This window comes from Chelonoidis abingdonii, chromosome 1 (genome assembly GCF_003597395.2).
Source record: "Chelonoidis abingdonii isolate Lonesome George chromosome 1, CheloAbing_2.0, whole genome shotgun sequence".
NCBI classification, from domain to species: Eukaryota; Metazoa; Chordata; order Testudines; family Testudinidae; genus Chelonoidis; species Chelonoidis abingdonii.
Window position 1 is genome coordinate 157865488 of NC_133769.1, and position 16294 is coordinate 157881781.

General features: G+C 44.6%; 1 protein-coding gene across 4 annotated transcripts in view; it reads left to right on the top strand.

Moving 5' to 3' along the window:
- The window catches only part of GSK3B (glycogen synthase kinase 3 beta), a 238443-nt gene that overhangs the window by 68952 nt on the left and 153197 nt on the right, over window positions 1-16294 (top strand). For all 4 annotated transcript variants that reach the window (XM_032799930.2, XM_032799932.2, XM_032799929.2 and 1 more), the window contains exon 2: window positions 15125-15318. In XM_032799930.2, coding sequence (XP_032655821.1) covers window positions 15125-15318 — 194 coding nt within the window. The remainder of the gene's footprint in view (window positions 1-15124; window positions 15319-16294) is intronic.

Here is a 16294-nt window from a genome sequence, read left to right on the forward strand (position 1 = left end):
GACAAGGTCAACCAGGACCCACACCCAAAAATAAAGACTCTAAAAGACTGGACTCGTTTGGCAAGAAGCTTTTTCTCGTCGGCCAGCTTCCAGCTCCTTGTGGCCAACCACCACAGCGTTATGAGTTTAACTTGTGGAGGTCGCTGCCGAAATTCGAGCCTTCCCTTCCGGAGCGCAAAAGGAAGGATTTTAAGGCACTGGTGGAGGAGGGTGCCGCTGCTGTAAAGGCTGCTCTGCAGGTGGCATCGGATACTGCCAACACAGCTGCTCGGTCCATGGCCTCAGCGGTGTCCATGTGCAGAGCATCGTGGCTACTGCTGTCCAGGCTGTCCATGGAGGCACAGTCTGTGATGCAGGATCTTCCCTTTGATGGCAAGGACCTGTTCGCAGAACAGACAGACGTGATGGACTCATGTACTACCAGCAAATCCTCAGACACCTAAGGAAAAGCCTAAGCCGCGAGCCGCCATCCTGGCATCCCAACCAAAATACGAGCCTGCCTACAAGAGGTCCAAGACCCAAAAGAGGCGACCTCAGAGGCAGTCTTGCTCTGCCCTGCAGCCTGGGCCCTCGAGGGGCAAGCAACAGGACAAGAGGCATTTTTGACTGGTTACGGGAGAGTACCCAGGTGGCCCCCGAGAGGTCCCTCCTTACCAATAAAGTTTGCCTTCAGCAACTGCTTGTGAGCATTCGTTGCAGAATGGTCCCAAATAACATCGGACCGCTGGGTCCTCAACACCATTTCCCAGGGTTACATGCTACAATTTGTCTCACCCCCGCTCTCCCACCACCCTCTCTTGAACGGCAGGGAGGACTCGTCGCATTTACCCCTGCTTCAGCAGGAAGTGGGTCGACTCCTCAGCTTGGGATCTGTGGAGAAGGTTCCGTGGGAGTTCCGGAGAAAAAGGTTTTACTCCCGTTACTTCTTGATCTCCAAGGCCAAAGGGGGGCTCAGGCCTATCCTGGATTTGCGAGACCTCAATCAGTTCATGGCAAAATGACAGTTCTGCATGGTCTCTCTGGCATGCATCATACCCTCTCTGTACCCTGGCTATTGGTCATCGGCCCTGGACCTTCAGGACGTATACTTCCATATCCATATATTCAAAGGGCACAGATGTTTCCTTTGCTTCCTAATGGGACAGGACCACTACCAATTTACAGTCCTCCCATTTGGCCTGTCCACTTTGCCCAGGGTATTCATAAAATGTATGGCAGTCATGGCGGCCTACCTCAGATGCCGAGGGGTACAGATATTCCCCTATCTCGACAACTGGCTGCTCAAGGGCAGCTCGCAGTCCCAGGTACAGAACCATGTGGAGCTGCTATTGGCTACGTGTGCCAACCTAGGCCTTCTAGTAAATGAGGCCAAATGGATGCTGGTTCCGGTGCAGCGCATGGAATTCATAGGCGCTCTCCTGGATGCCTCCAGGGCCACAACCTCCCTTCCCCATGGCAGGTTCCAAACCCTGAAGGAGCTCATAGCTTTGGTTATGGAGTTCCCAGTCACCACGGCCAGGGCATGTCTGTAGCTCCTGGGCCACATGGCGGCGTTCGCTTATGTGGTCCACCACGCCAGGCTTCGAATGAGGACCCTCAGCTCTGGCTGGCCTCAGAGTTCTCCCAGGCCTGGGACAGGCTGGACAAAGTCCTCATGGTACCAGTGCCGGTGATCGCCTCACTACAGTGGGAGTCCTGCCCGGCCAATGTGCTCCAGAGAATTCCCTTCCGGGACCCAACCCCATCACTAGACCTGGTGTCCGATGCGTCGGACTTGGGCTGGGGGACCTACGTAGGGAACTCAGAAACCCAGGGGGTGTGGTCGGCCTCAGAGTTGTCCCTTCACATAAATATCAGGGAACTCAGGGCAGTATGCTTAGCCTGTGTGACGTTCAGCTCACAACTGCAGGGCAAGGTGATCAGAGTACTCACGGACAACACCGCCGCAGTGTTCTACATCAACAGGCAAGGCGGAACGAGGTCCTCGGCCCTTTGCCGGGACGCCCTCATCCTGTGGGAGTTCTGTATAACCCATGACATCTTCCTGAAGGCTTTCCACCTGCTGGGCGTCATCAACACACAGGCCGATCGCTTGAGCAGGGTGTTCTCCTCCCAGCATGAGTGATCGCTCCATTCAGAGGTCACTCACCAGCTCTTCCGAGCATGGGGCACTCCCCAAGTAGACCTGTTTGCAACCTGACAGAACTGGCATTGCCACCGGTTCTGTTCCAGAGAGGGGATGGGGAGGAACGTGATCTCAGATGCCTTCCTCCTATTATGGTTGGGTCAGCTCCTCCATCCCTTTCCCCTATCCCCCCTTATAGGCAAAGTCCTAGAGAAAGTGAAAATGGACAAGACACGTATCCTGATCGCCCCGACCTGGTCTTGGCAACATTGGTACGGTACCCATTGGTATGGGGCCACGGCCGGTGGCCCCTCCACAGCTGTTGCCTCTCCACTCGGACTTACGCTCCCAGGACCAGGGCCGCCACCTCCACCCCAACCTGGCCACCCTCCATTTGACAGCATGACTGCTCAGTGGCTAGATGTGGAGAAGGCAAGGTGTTCTGAAGGGGTCAGATCTTTCCTCCTGGAAAGTAGGAAGCCATCCACGTGCCGAGCCTTCCTAGCAAAGTGGCCCAGGTTCTCCAGGTGGGTGAGCGAGCAGGGTACTTCCCCAATGTCTGCCCTGCTCCAACTTATCCTTGAGTACTTCTTCCACCTTAGAACTCAGTGCCTGGCACCTTCCTTCATCAGGGTGCACCTGGCCGCTATTTTGGTGTTCCATCCCCCCGATCCAGGGCTGCTTGGTTTTCTCCCATGCCATGGCTGGGCGTTTCCTCATGGGACTAGACCGGGCCTTTCTGTATGCTAAAACACCTGTTCCTCAGTGGGATCTAAACTTGATGTTATCCCATCTCATGGAGCCCCTGTTCGAACCCCTGGCTACATGCTCATGATCTTATGTTTCATGGAAGGTAGCCTTCCTCGTGGCTATCGCATCAGCCGAACGAGTCTCGGAGCTCAGGGCCCTGACTGGTCCCCCCCGCCCCAGTCTTTCACAAGGACAAGGTGCAGCTCCTCCCACGCCCTACATTCCTCCCTAAAGTGGTCTCTGCCTTTCGCATGGGCCAGGGCATCTTCCTGCCTGTCCTCTGCCGCAAACCTCATGCCTCTAACGAGGAGTGCCGTCTCCATACGCTCAATGTGCACAGGGCGCTCGCTTTTTATCTGGATCAGACTAAGCCGTTCCGCAGGTCCTCACAACTCTTTGTTGCTTCAGCCAAGCACATGAAGGGTCAACTGATCTCCACCCAGAGGCTTTCCTGGTGGATTACATTGTGCATCCACACATGCTATGACCTAGCAGGGGTCCCCGCACCACCTATTGTGAGGGCTCACTCGACAAGGGCTCAAGCCTCGTCGGCTGCCTTTGTGGCCCGTGTCCCTATCCAGGACATTTGTAGAGCTGCTATCTGGTCCTCAGTACACATGTTCACATCACATTATGCAATTGTCTCCCATGCCAGGGATGACGCTGGTTTTGGTAGAGCTGTGCTTCAGCCAGGGAATCTGTAAACTCCTACCCATCTCCATCAGACATAGCTTGCAATCACCTACTGTGGAATACACATGAGCAAGCACTCGAAGAAGAAAGGACAGTTACTGGTTCCGTAACTGACATTCTTCGGATGTGTTGCTCATGTCTATTCCACATTCTGCCCTCCTTCCCCTCTGTTGGAGTTGATCTGATAAGAAGGAATTGAGGGTGGGGGGAGTGTGTGGCTCCCTTTATACTGTGCTATAGAGATGCCACTCCAGGGGTCGCAGCAGCGCCCCCCCCCCCACGGTTTCTGCTGAGGGAAAAACTTCCGACACTGGTGCACGTGGCAAGCACGGACACCTACTGTGGAATAGACGTGAGCAACACATCTAGAAGAACGGCAGTTACGGAACAGGTAACTGTCTTTTCTGAAGTAGAACTGCAACTTTAAATTCTCAGGTGAACGTTTATTTTGTCAGTAAAATACTTTCTCTTTTTATGGTTACTTCTTGAAGTAAGTTTTTTTTTGTTTTGTTTTGTTTTGTTTTGTTTTTTCCTAAATCTTAGCTGCAGATCAGCAAAGCTTTTTGCCTGGGAATTAGTTATGCTGGTCTATGTTTTTAGTGATACTATAAATATTTAGGATATGCATTAACTTCTGTTATGAGACACCTTCTCCAAGAGAGTCCTCCAAATGTGCTGTTCATGGTTGCGAGGAGGTTGGTGCAAGTCCTAAGCAGAAGTTTCAGAAAAAGACAAGCATTTCTTGTTGCTCAGTAATACAGCCTGCTGATGAAGTAAGTCTTTCCTGCTAAGTGACAGATGGATGAACTAGGTAGGCAAAACTTCTGCCCACACTTTCCATTCTGTGGTATTCATTTTCTGAGAGATGGTTCAGAGTAAACTCTTGGATGCTGAGAAAGATGGAGAAAACTGACTGAACTGTATCGTGGGTGTCCTGTTGTGTTTTTTCTCTTGATCATTGCTTCTTAACAGTGTAAAATGAGGCAATCTGTATGGTAAATAGGAAGACAGTATTCTGAGGTTAAGTCTTATTGTGACTAGGGGGTGGATATTTTAATAATTTATTATGAGTGTTGATATACCTACACACCCACACCCTCCTCCCTCCCTCTTTCCTGAACAATATTGCATTAACAATATAGTACTAAACTTGCAAAGAGTAAATTATATGACTGATGAGACTGACTGAACTCCAGCACTGAATGGAATGACTGGAACAGAAACTATAATCGAATCCCTGGACCTACTTCTGGATGGTCTTTTGACGGGTATTTTCAGCTGCTCAATTTATAGGACAGAGGAAAAGTGCCGCCTGTTGATTTTAATGAGTATGGCAGGTAAGAGGCAAGTATCTACTTACCCGCAGTTTCGCTCATTATTATGTGGCAACCCATGTACTTACTGTTACTTCCTGTGGCATGTAGTGGCTGAGAAAAGACAAACACCATAAAAATCAGTTGAGCTGTTTTCTTATTAAAATCATAATGAGTTTCTAACTCCTTGATCCATTTCCCCTTATTCACTGTGATACTATAGCTGATTTTAAGAATATAATTGTGATGTTTATTTTTACATTAAATTTATTTTAGGCTGCCCCTAGGTTTTCAGTTTTCTATGTATTATAGATTTATGTATTGAAAATGCACAACACTACGCTTTAGAAGTTGTCAAGTTGCTAGAGATGTTGAGGGCTTAGATCAGAGGTGGGCAAACTATGGCCCACGGGCCACATCCGGCCCATGGGACTGGCCTGCCTGGCCCTCGAGCTTCCAGCTGGGGAAGCTAGTCCCCGGCCCCTCCCCTGCAGCCTCAGCTTGCCGTGCTGTCAGCGCTCTGGGTGGTGGGGCTGTGAGCTCCTGCCTGGAGCACGACTGCGAGATCCGCCAGGTGTAGTGTATTAAATTGCTCCCCCTAGGAATTTGCTACTTACAGAGCTCCAGGACAGGCAGCCCAAAGTAGTACACTGTAAGTAGCGCATTCTACAGGAAGCAATTTAATACACTACACCTGGCCCTCCATACACTTTCAGAACACTAATGTGGCCTTCAGGCCAAAAAGTTTGCCCACCCCTGGCTTAGATGCAGGTTTGGCAGCCTATGAAGGCATTGGAATTCTGTGTGTTGGCTTTTGGCATCTAGGAGAAATTATTAGGATTTTAGTGCTGGAGGAAGGAGTATCGCCTTTTCTGCTCACATTTTGGGAGGAAGGTGTTTTTTGATGTTTTCTACATTAGCAATTCTTGACAGTAACTTTGAGCCCTTGTGCATCCCTCCCCTATATTTGCCACTACATTCAAGAAAGTGCATAAGCACTAGAGCTGCTCAGAAATTTTCCACCGAAACTGTTTCATCGGAAAATGCCAATTTGGCCGAGCAAATTGTTTTGTCAAATCTATTAGATTCAACAGTTTTTTTTGTTGAAATGTAGCAGATCACCAGGGAGGTCTGCCTCCTCACCTCCACTCTTGCTCTGGGGGATGGATAGGCAGAGCAAGAGCAGTCTTCCAGATTGTGTAGGTGACTTAAGAGCAAAAGTCCTCTTGAAAATCAATGGCAGTCACTCAGGTGCTTTTGAAAATCTCACCCAATGTGCCTTGAGAAGCTGTCCCTCCAAAGAAAAATACACCTCAAGGTATTTGAGTTAAATGTTACATCTGTATATTCTTCTTCTGAAACATTGACTAATGCTTGATCAAATGAACCAAAATTCAAAACAGCTGCAAGTGTAAGCAATTGAGCTGAATTGTATAGAAGTGCTTGTGACATGAAAAGGTGGTTTTCCCACCTCTGTTGCTCATTAGGAGAGACATGCGCGGGATTCAAGAGTATTGGAAAGGGACCTATCCAGGCATGAGATTTCTAATCCAGACAAGAACTAAGAGGGTGCATTCCAATTTGTCTCTTCACTTCAAACCACCATATGAATGATTTGGGAACACAGAGCAGTTGTAGAGGAGAAAAAGAAGTGGATGGAGCAATTACAGGAGAATATCATAGGGAAAGATGGAGTCACAAGCCCAAGGTCTTCAGGAGAAGTGGCTTGTTGACTGTCAGGCATCCAGCAGATTGAGGTGGATGAGTATAGAGAGAAGACCTCTTCGACTTAAAAAAGAAGCGGGAATTAGTGATTCTAGTGAGGACATTTTTTAATGGGGAGGATGAAAGCCAGATTGGAGGGGATTAAAGGGGGAATTGGATTAAAGAGAGGGAAGGTGCCAGGCATTTAGATGGACCTCTCAAGGAGTATAGAGATGGTACAATGTGGAGTTGATTGAGGTTTTATGTTAGAACAGTTAAGCAGCCTGTCTGAGAACAGGGAGGAGGGAGCCAGTATGTCTCTATGTAAGGGAATTGAAATATGGGTGAAATGAAAGAGGAAGTAAGTGAAGCCTTCAAGCTTCTATTCACAAACTCCTCTGCTTGTCCTGCTTCTGAAATCCATAGAGTTCAGAGGACACAAAGTAGGAAGAGAACAGGGTGGCGAGAACCTGCCGGTTTCTCACTTTTGCCTGCTAGTGTAGAAAGAAGAGAAAAGAGGAGGCACATTTACGCGCAGTTGACAGTGATGAAGAGCTTCCAGCAGCTCCCATTGGCCTGGAGCAGCGAACCGTGGCCACTGAGAGTCGCGATTGGCCGAACCTGCAGATGCAACAGGTAAACAAACTGGCCTGGCCCGCCAGGGGCTTTCGCTGCACAAGTGGCGGAACAAGTTTGGAAACCATTGTACTATGAATACATGAGGAGTAGTGAAATTGGTTGGTCAGGATCTGAACAGCTGAAGGAACATAGGGCAAATAGTTCTGGATCTCTTCCAGTCATTCAGTAGAGTTTATGGGAGAGCAGTCTGAAAAACAACCAAATAAATCTTTCATAGTTTCTCATCTGGAGAAACATTTGCAAAAAATATACGTGTGAGATTGCACTCTATATTATTTTACGAAAGTATGCTAATATAACTGGAATATGCTTCATGCAAAAAGTCTCTTGTAAGATATCATTACAAAGCTTATAATCTACTGAGTGTGATCATCCTATTTGTATAAATGTATCATTCTTGTATCTGAAAGTAGAAATATGAAATATAACTCTGAGGGCCTATTGTAATTATGCAAAATGTGGGCCATTTAATGGTGGTTTGGAATCTTGATGACTCCTATTAACCAGGACAATTGTCTGTAGATGGCTCTGTTTTACCTGTAAGTCTTCCTGTATACGTGTGTGCTGGCAAGTGGGTAATGAAGTCTTACAGTGACCTGTGCTGCTTTTACAGTGACATGTGATCATGTCACCTGAACTGAAATCCATTTTTAACCTAGTGCTTTTCCATTGAGGTGAGGGGGACCCAGAGGGACAAAGGATTCTTGCCTTATGCAAAAGAGGTATGAATGAGTGGAACAGAACAAAGGGAGGGCCATCGTGAGGAATCCCCTAGCTACCACCTGAGCTGGAACAAGAGCTGTACCAGGGGAAAAAATTGTGTCCAGGCTAGGAAGGTGTCCAGTCTAAGAAAATAAACTTATTGAAACATCTTTAAGGGTGAGATTTTACCTGTGTTCAGTTGTATTACTGTATTAGGTTTAGATTTGCATGTTTTATTTTATTCTACTGGTTAATTCACTTTGTTCTGACTGTTACTACTTGGAACCACTTAAATCCTACTTTCTGTATTTAATAAAATCACTTTTTATTAATTAACCCAGGGTATTTATTAATATCTAGGGGGACGGACAAAGCTTTATAAAGGGTAAAACGGATTTATTTGGGTTTAGAACCCATTGGGAGTTAAGAATCTTAGTGTTAAAGACAAGAACACTTCTGTTAGCTGCTTTCAGTTAAGTCTGCAGTTTTGGGGCAAGTAATTCAGACCCTGGGTCTGCGCTGGAGCAGACAGGCATGTCTGGCTCAGCAAGACAGAATTCTGGGGTCCCAAGCTGGCAGGGAAAGCAGGGGCAGAAGTAGTTTTGGCACATTATTGGCAGTTCCCAAGGGGGTTTCTGTGATCCAGACTGTTACAATAAGGTTCCGAGAAGCTTGTCTTTTCTTCCTAAAACTCAGAAATGTTTCATTAGGAGTAACTGTCGATATTTGGCTATCTCAATTTACATGAGTTGTGTAACAGAGCAGGCACTCAAATACATTAGCTTTTATGTATGTGTGAAGTTGGGTTAATATTCAGCTTGAAAGGGTCTTGATAGAGAACTTTGGTAGAGATTAAATAGTAAAATAAGTCTCAAGTTGTCATCAGGACACATTGCAAAATGGATTTATGGATTAAAATAGCATTCAGTAGAGCTATAGCTTGTTAGTATAGTGTGTTCTCTTTTCCCAGGAGGAGATATCTGAAGAAGATACCTGCAGTTAGTACCTTGAAAACAGGGTACATTAGTGTCAGTGACTGAAACACAGAGAGCAAGGAGTAAATATCAGAGCAGTTGGCAGTTAGGACTTCTAGATTCTATTTCCAGTTCTGCATTTGACTTTTGGAATAACCTTTGCATCAGTAGACTTTGTGTGATACTTCACAGGTACTAAACCTTACAACATCACTGAAAAGTCCTTTGAGGACTTAAGGTGAAAACTGCAGCAGAAGTGCAAAGTAGTATAAACATAGAGCGGTATCAGTTCCCCATCCATGCACATGTTCTGGATATTGAAAAGGCTATTTGCTTAGCTGTAGTTCGATTTTATGATGGAGGGAGTTGTGCAGTCTCACATAGGTACAATAAAGATGGGCCATTCTGCCATTAGTACTTCAGTCTAGTAGAAACCAGCCTCTTTCACATTATTGTGGACTCTTTCCCTGGGGATGCGAGATGCTTTGAAGATTGCTTGGTATTTGGAGGTTTGGTCCTTTCTTTAGATTTTTCAGAAGAAATAACTTAAGTATTTTAGTTCTCTTATAGGCATTTTGCATTCAAAGGCCTCAAGATGTACTGTGTGCTTCTAGGACAAATGCTTTCCAGGGACCAATGAGTATAACACTGAGGCCACGTCTGCACTTACAAGCTTACTGCAACACAACAAAAAGTGTCGATAGCTATATTGGTGGGAGAATCTCTCTTGCCAGCATAGAGCTGTGCATTCGAGTGCTTATGCTGGCAAAATTTATCAGAGTTTTTTTTTTTTTTTTTTTTTTAAGGTAAATTCCGTTGAAAGGCTGATTAGCTGTCAAGTGCAAACAGTCAAATCTTGCTGCTCAGGCCCTAACTAAGACTAGGACACACGTACAAATATTGTATGGTCCTTCATGTACTGTTCAACTAAATATTTAGCTATGGAAAGTATATGATGAATACAGTGGCTAATGCATTGTGGACTCCTGGTGCTATCTCATTATAAATAAATAATGTGTATACTGAGTTTGTAAATATGTATTATGGTCAGAGTCAAGGTTGTGAAATGTGTAAGATGAATTTTTAAAGGTAGGCAACACTGGAACTGGAAGGGTAGTGGAATGTTTATAATTACTTGTACTGGTCACGTCCATACTTACTAATCCTTAGTGCTTGTGACTGTAAAGTTCTTACTATGCATTTGTAGATTAACCAGTGGAACTACTTTACCTGGAGATTTACTGCGTTTTTGTGGGGGAAATTCCTAGGTTTTTATAAAAAGAAATACAAGGAAAAAGGAGTCTAGGCTGCCTTGAATCTCCTTAAAGTATAAGCTGGTAGAGGCACAATAGCTCTTAGCTCAGCTAACTAATTACTTTAGTGCTTACATTTTTAAGCACTCAGTGGGTACAATTATGAGTCAATTTTCTTGTAGTCCAAGGAGAATTTCAAGGATCTGAATAGGTTCTAGCACCTGACCCTGTCAGCTCTGTAAGGAGGGGTGGTAGCCAGGTAGCCAAGGACCCCTTGGGTAATGCTCTTTTTAAATCCAGCTTTTGTTGCCCAGGTACGTGGTGAAGGAGTGCCCCAGGAGAGTGTCTGCTGGCAGATCGAGCTCCAGCTCTGAGAAGAGGCATTTGGACAGGTCTCCTGACAGCTTTCTTTAAATCCTGCTCATTTTGCTTTCAGCCTGTCTAACATTTAAGTGCTTCAGAGTTTAACTGGCTTGTCTATAAAATAGTTCCCTTCTACTCCAAAATTTTAATAGCAAAGTTTGAAAAATTTGCCAGATAACCTGAGGACTTCAGCCTACTGGCCAGGATGAAAAGTACTTGTGCTCTCTCCTCCCACCTGCCGCTTTAAAAGAAAAACTGTGTGGTGTTTGTCCTGTATTTGATGGCATGTTGTCAATCAGTGTTCTGTTCATTAATTTTTTGAAAAGTGACTTAACACTCACTTTTATTATATTTTTTCCCTTCCTGGCTTCAGTCCACTTTTTCTTTTTCCTTTTCATGTAATAGATTATGGGATATCTCCTAGGGCTTGGGTACATGGGGTTTTTTAAACCAGATTAAGTGCACTATGACACAATTCATTATAGCTCACTGACTCCGCATTTATTATGAATTCTGGAGTCCTCTTTCAAAGTAAACTAAATTTTGATAAAAACTGAGTGAGTATGGTGTATTGTTTGTATTCGTACACTATTGCTGTGCTCTACTTTAGCAGTCCTCCAATTGCTATCCCATGCAGCTATGCAGGCATCCATTACTGACATGTCTGTTAACCTGTGTACCCTCCACTGTTCTGATGTCACACTGACTGGATGCCTCCTCCCAGATTTAAAAACTGGCATGGTGCCAAAATCAGCCTATTTGCTCCTGGATTTGAGTATATCAGCGTTGCTGCAATAGTACTCCAGAAGCCTTACAACATGCCTCCAGCAGCCTCTTGGAGCCATGCTGGAATCCTAGATCTCATTACCACTGGGAGAGAAGCATCAGTGTAGGAAGCTCTTGCAGCCAGCTAATGGAATAAAGCTCTTTTTGTGGACACTGCTAAGTAGAGGTCCATGAGGGCTCTCAACTGGGGCACCAACTAGTGCAGGATAATAAAGCAAATAGCTGAGGAGAATGTACTATACATTAAAACCAAGTTTGCCAGGAAAAGGTACAGCAGTGGAAATTTGATCTGTGTATTTTTGAGGAACTACGCAGGATTTTGATCAGTTACACCACTACTGAACCCTACCAGGTTGTGAACTCTGCTGCCCACTCTGCTGCCTTCCTTGATACCTCAAGGATGAGCACCAAGAGTCCTCAGACTATGAACAGTGATGAGCTGTCCCTGGAAAGCAAGGATCTCTTTGGGGCTCAAGACCCAGATGGCTGAGTAGGCAGTGAGCCTGATTCCCTGCCAAAAACTTTGGCCAGTATAGGATTCAATCTCAGCATGTAAACATCTATGTTTAAAACATACTATGCTTTACTGCAATGCTAGCTTCAGTTCCTGGTGCCCCATGGCCACAGATATATTTTTGTTGGATGTGTGCCAGAAGCCTCAAGTCTTTTTAAAAAGTTACCATAGGGATTATTATTCCAGCCAGGACAGGTTAGGCATTTTAGAAATCACTACTCAAATAATTAAATTTATGCATAAGAGAGAAATAAAAATTAAGAAATGCACAGACCAGTCAAAAAACTAAAAAACACACTTTGAAACAATAAAATTAAAGAGACTGTATGTGCTTTGCAGGAAGTACCAAGAAGTAACAACAGCAACAACACAAGTATGTGTTGGGAGACAAGTGTGAAAGAGTGCGTGCATGTGTGCGCGTGCTGGCTGCTGGGGAAGTCCGAGACATCATGCGCTGTCTCGTTAAGGCACTCACTCACCGCCGGAAGGCTTGTTTAGACCACATCTGCTCTCCTGCTCCTGAGTCCTGTCCCCCTTTCCCGGCTCTGCAGAGATGGGGAACGTGGGCAGGGAGGAGGACATCCTGACATCAGTAGTTCTCCCCCAATCTGTGCCCCCACCCCCCCGAACTCTGCACAGCAACCAGGAGTGTCTGGAAGCTGTTGGACAGGGCTCCAAGGCAGAGGGCAGGAGCAATGTGGCTGCAAAGCAACGGCAGGAGGGGCACCTGAACACACATTGCCAGATGTGCGCGGCTCTGCTAATGAAGTGCGTGCCACTTGATTAACTGCTGGGCAGCTGTGCAACGATGCAGCTTAGAGGGAACACAGGTGCTGTCTGAAGACTTTGCTTAGTGGTTCCATCTCGTCTAGCCTTTGGCTAGTAGGTGAGCTGATCATTTTGAAACCTCATGTTTGTTCCTGCACCTTTTAACTGCTGACAGAGAGAAATAACATTCATTTCCAAGACAGTGACGTTGACCTGATTCTGTATGTGGGCTGCTGCTGGTCACAGGATTCTCAGTAGTAACAGTGAAAAAGGAAAGCTAGATTCTGCAGAAATTGGTAGTACTTGCCTGGAAGAGATTGTTACTTCCACAGGTGAATGGACTTTTCAAACTCACATATTAAGAGTCATGCTTACTGCTTGGGTCCTTGAGCTACTAGATTGTCCCTCCATCTTACCTCACTACCTTATAAAGAAGGGGAGTTTGGGTATCCTGCAGAGTTAGGAGCTTTTGTAAGGTAGCAAGAACTGAAGGGGATAACCGGGTAGCTCAGGGACCCTGGGGAATTAGCTGCTTTCCAGAACACAAGGAGCTAAAAGTAGGGATAGAGGCTTATTCACCACCCCAGTGTCTTCTGGGACTTTAAAGAAACTGACTCATAACTGAGACAGTTATGTGTTTATGCATTTGATTTTTAGAGCTGAACGTTTTAAGAGTGTAAAACAATGTGTTAACTTTTACACACAGATTTGCTGACAGTAATCCAATAACTATGAACATTATGAATAACTTTACTATTCAAAAAACATGTTTCTAATACATATGTTATGCATGAGTATGTACATTTTGTGGATTTTAGAAATGGTACAGTTTCTGAGGGAAGAGAATCAAAGAATCAGAACATATCTTGCGGATTTGAAAAATGAATCACTTTAAACATTTATCCTGAACTTCTGAAACTTCATAAAAATTATTTTTCTTAAGCTAAAGTGGCTACAAAATGTATAGGGCTAGCTTGTTTCTATTAAAAGTTTGGGGGTGAGAGGGATCATTTTGTCAAATAAGGCTTTGTTTGCATTGGGAATTTTATCTTGGTTATGCTCATTAATAATTAGCCACCAGTGTAAGTGAAGCAGTGCAAATGCCTAGTTTAGGTAGGTCAAGTTGTGATAAACTTTGGTTTGTATAGATACTGTCATAAACAGATAGCTAAGGGTTAATGTTTCTTTTACCTGTAGAGGGTTAACAAAGGGAACCAAACACCTGACCAGAGGACCAATCAGGAAACCGGATTTTTCAAAGCTCAGGGAGGGAATTTTTGGGTGTGTGTCTTTGTCTGTGTCTCTGTTGCTCTCTCGCTCTGAGATAATCTATCGATCTCCAGGCTTTAAGTCTTCTGTTTCCCAATTGTAAGTACAAGTATAAGACAATATAGGTTTTATATTGTTTTGTATTTACATGTGTGTAGTTTGCTGGAATGTTTTCAATTGTATTTCTTTGATAGGCTGTTCATTCATTTGTTTTCTTTTAAGCCATGGCCCTTATGTCACCTTGTAACAGAGACCATTTTTATGTCTTTTTCTTTCTTTTTATATAAAGCTTTCTTTTTAAGATCTGTTGGTTTTTTTCTCTGGTTAAGGCTAATGAATGAAGGGAGGGGGGAAATCTCTTGTGTTAGAGTCTAAGCTGGAATTGTATAGCCTCTGGAGAGGGGGGAGAACGACTTGATCCTCGGGTTGTGTTTCAGGAGTGAAGCAGGGTAATCTCCTATGTACCCAGGGCGGGAGATCTGGGAGGATTAAAAGAGGGGGAAGGGAAGTGGGTTATTTCCCTTTATTGTGAGACTCAGGGCATCTGAGTCTTGGGGTCCCCCAAGGAAGGTTTTGGGGAGACCAGAGTGAGCCAGACACTGGAATTCTGGCTGGTGGCAGCGTTATCAGATCCAAGCTGGTAATTAAGCTTGGAGGGTTCATGCTAGCATCTTATTTTCTGAACTCTAAGGTTCAGATCTGGGTAAGAAAGCTATGACAGATACAGCTTAATCTGGTTTTAAATTGAGTCAAGCAGCAGTGGTGCCATCTGTCTATGGTAGTGGGGTTGTACTGGTGCAGCTAAACTGGTGTCTGGATGCTGAGAGCTGAACTCCCCAGTATAGACAAGGTTTTAGGCTCTTAATGGTTTGCTGATCGCAGCCTTAACTGTGGAGTTGTGACAAGCACTTCCAAAGTTGTTGTTTGTAGCTAGATATATAGGTTTGAAGGAAAGAGTTCTTGCTGTATTGGTTAAATTGGCAATTTGGTTGTGGTAGTTACAGTAAAATATTGGGAAGTGGATTGATGTTTGTTTCAGCAGTATAAATAACAAACTGTATTGCATGGAAGAAGTTAAATGTACCAGAGTACCAATTTCTATCTCACTAAATATGTGCCAGACAGTATATTACATTTTTCTTTGCATGGTTTCCTTTCCCTTCATGTTAAGAGAGTTCAAAACTGAGTAAAGTTACTCTGTCTTCAGTGATAGTCTGTCTGATAGTCTGACTCACGCACGTATCTTAACTCAGTGTTCTCTGCTTTTCCAGGAGATAAAGATGGCAGCAAAGTGACTACGGTGGTGGCAACTCCTGGACAGGGTCCAGATCGACCACAAGAAGTTAGCTATACAGACACCAAGGTGATTGGAAATGGATCTTTTGGCGTTGTGTATCAAGCCAAACTCTGCGATTCGGGAGAGCTTGTGGCCATTAAGAAAGTTCTTCAGGACAAAAGATTTAAGGTGAGATTTATATGAAACCTAGATTGTTCTTTAAAAATATTCCTGTATTTCTGCTCTTTCTGATTGCAGGTTCTTTGGTGGCTTCCTTTTCATTGGTGTACATAGACATAATATTGTAACGTGAATCACTGTCGTCATAATTTATTTTACTTTGTGCATAGGAAGAAATTTGAAATCCTAATTCGAAGGTGTTAGTGACATTTCTTGTATCAAAGTATTTGTGGTCCCAGACTGGGTTCCAGTAGCAAACAATTAACCTAGGGAAATAGGGAAAAGTTCTTCGTTAAAAGTATTTTTTGACATGAGGAAACTATCCTGATCATTAGTAAATAAGTAAGTGGGAGAGGATGGGGGCGTTGAACTTTGTTCTAGATAGCCTAGCTTTGTAGATATAGCTATGTGGAGGGCCCTTCTCAAGCACTGAGAGAGGCCCCACACCAAGTGAGAAAGCAGTAGACAGAATGAGCACAGGGGAGTTGAGAGTCAGTGGGAGTTAGGTGCTAAGGGAAATTAGACCTCTAAATTTAATCACTTAGTCTATCAATACCTCAGTATTAATAATAAGAAAACACGCAAAGTGAATCTATCTCTACTCAGTTTAAATGCATACTAGCTATGGAAGGAGAAGGCAAGCAGTGGATTAATCAGGATAGGTGCCACTCAGTGTATTGTTCCAAGTATTGCAGCTGTGTTGGTCCCACGATATCAGAGGGATAAGGTGGGTGAGGTAATATCTTTTATTTAACCAATTTCTGTTGGTGAAAGAGACAAGCTTTCAAGATACAGAGCTCTTTTCAGGTGGTCTTATATTGCAGAGAGTGCTTGCTTTATGGTCAAGTGGTGTATGTCTGCACCTAATGCAAGCAGCTCGTGACCCTCAGAGCCCAGGTACAGCATCTTGATGCCAGTGTAGCTGGACATTAGGAGCATCTAGCTCAAAAGTTTGTTAGCATATTGGTAGCAGATATTGCCTGTG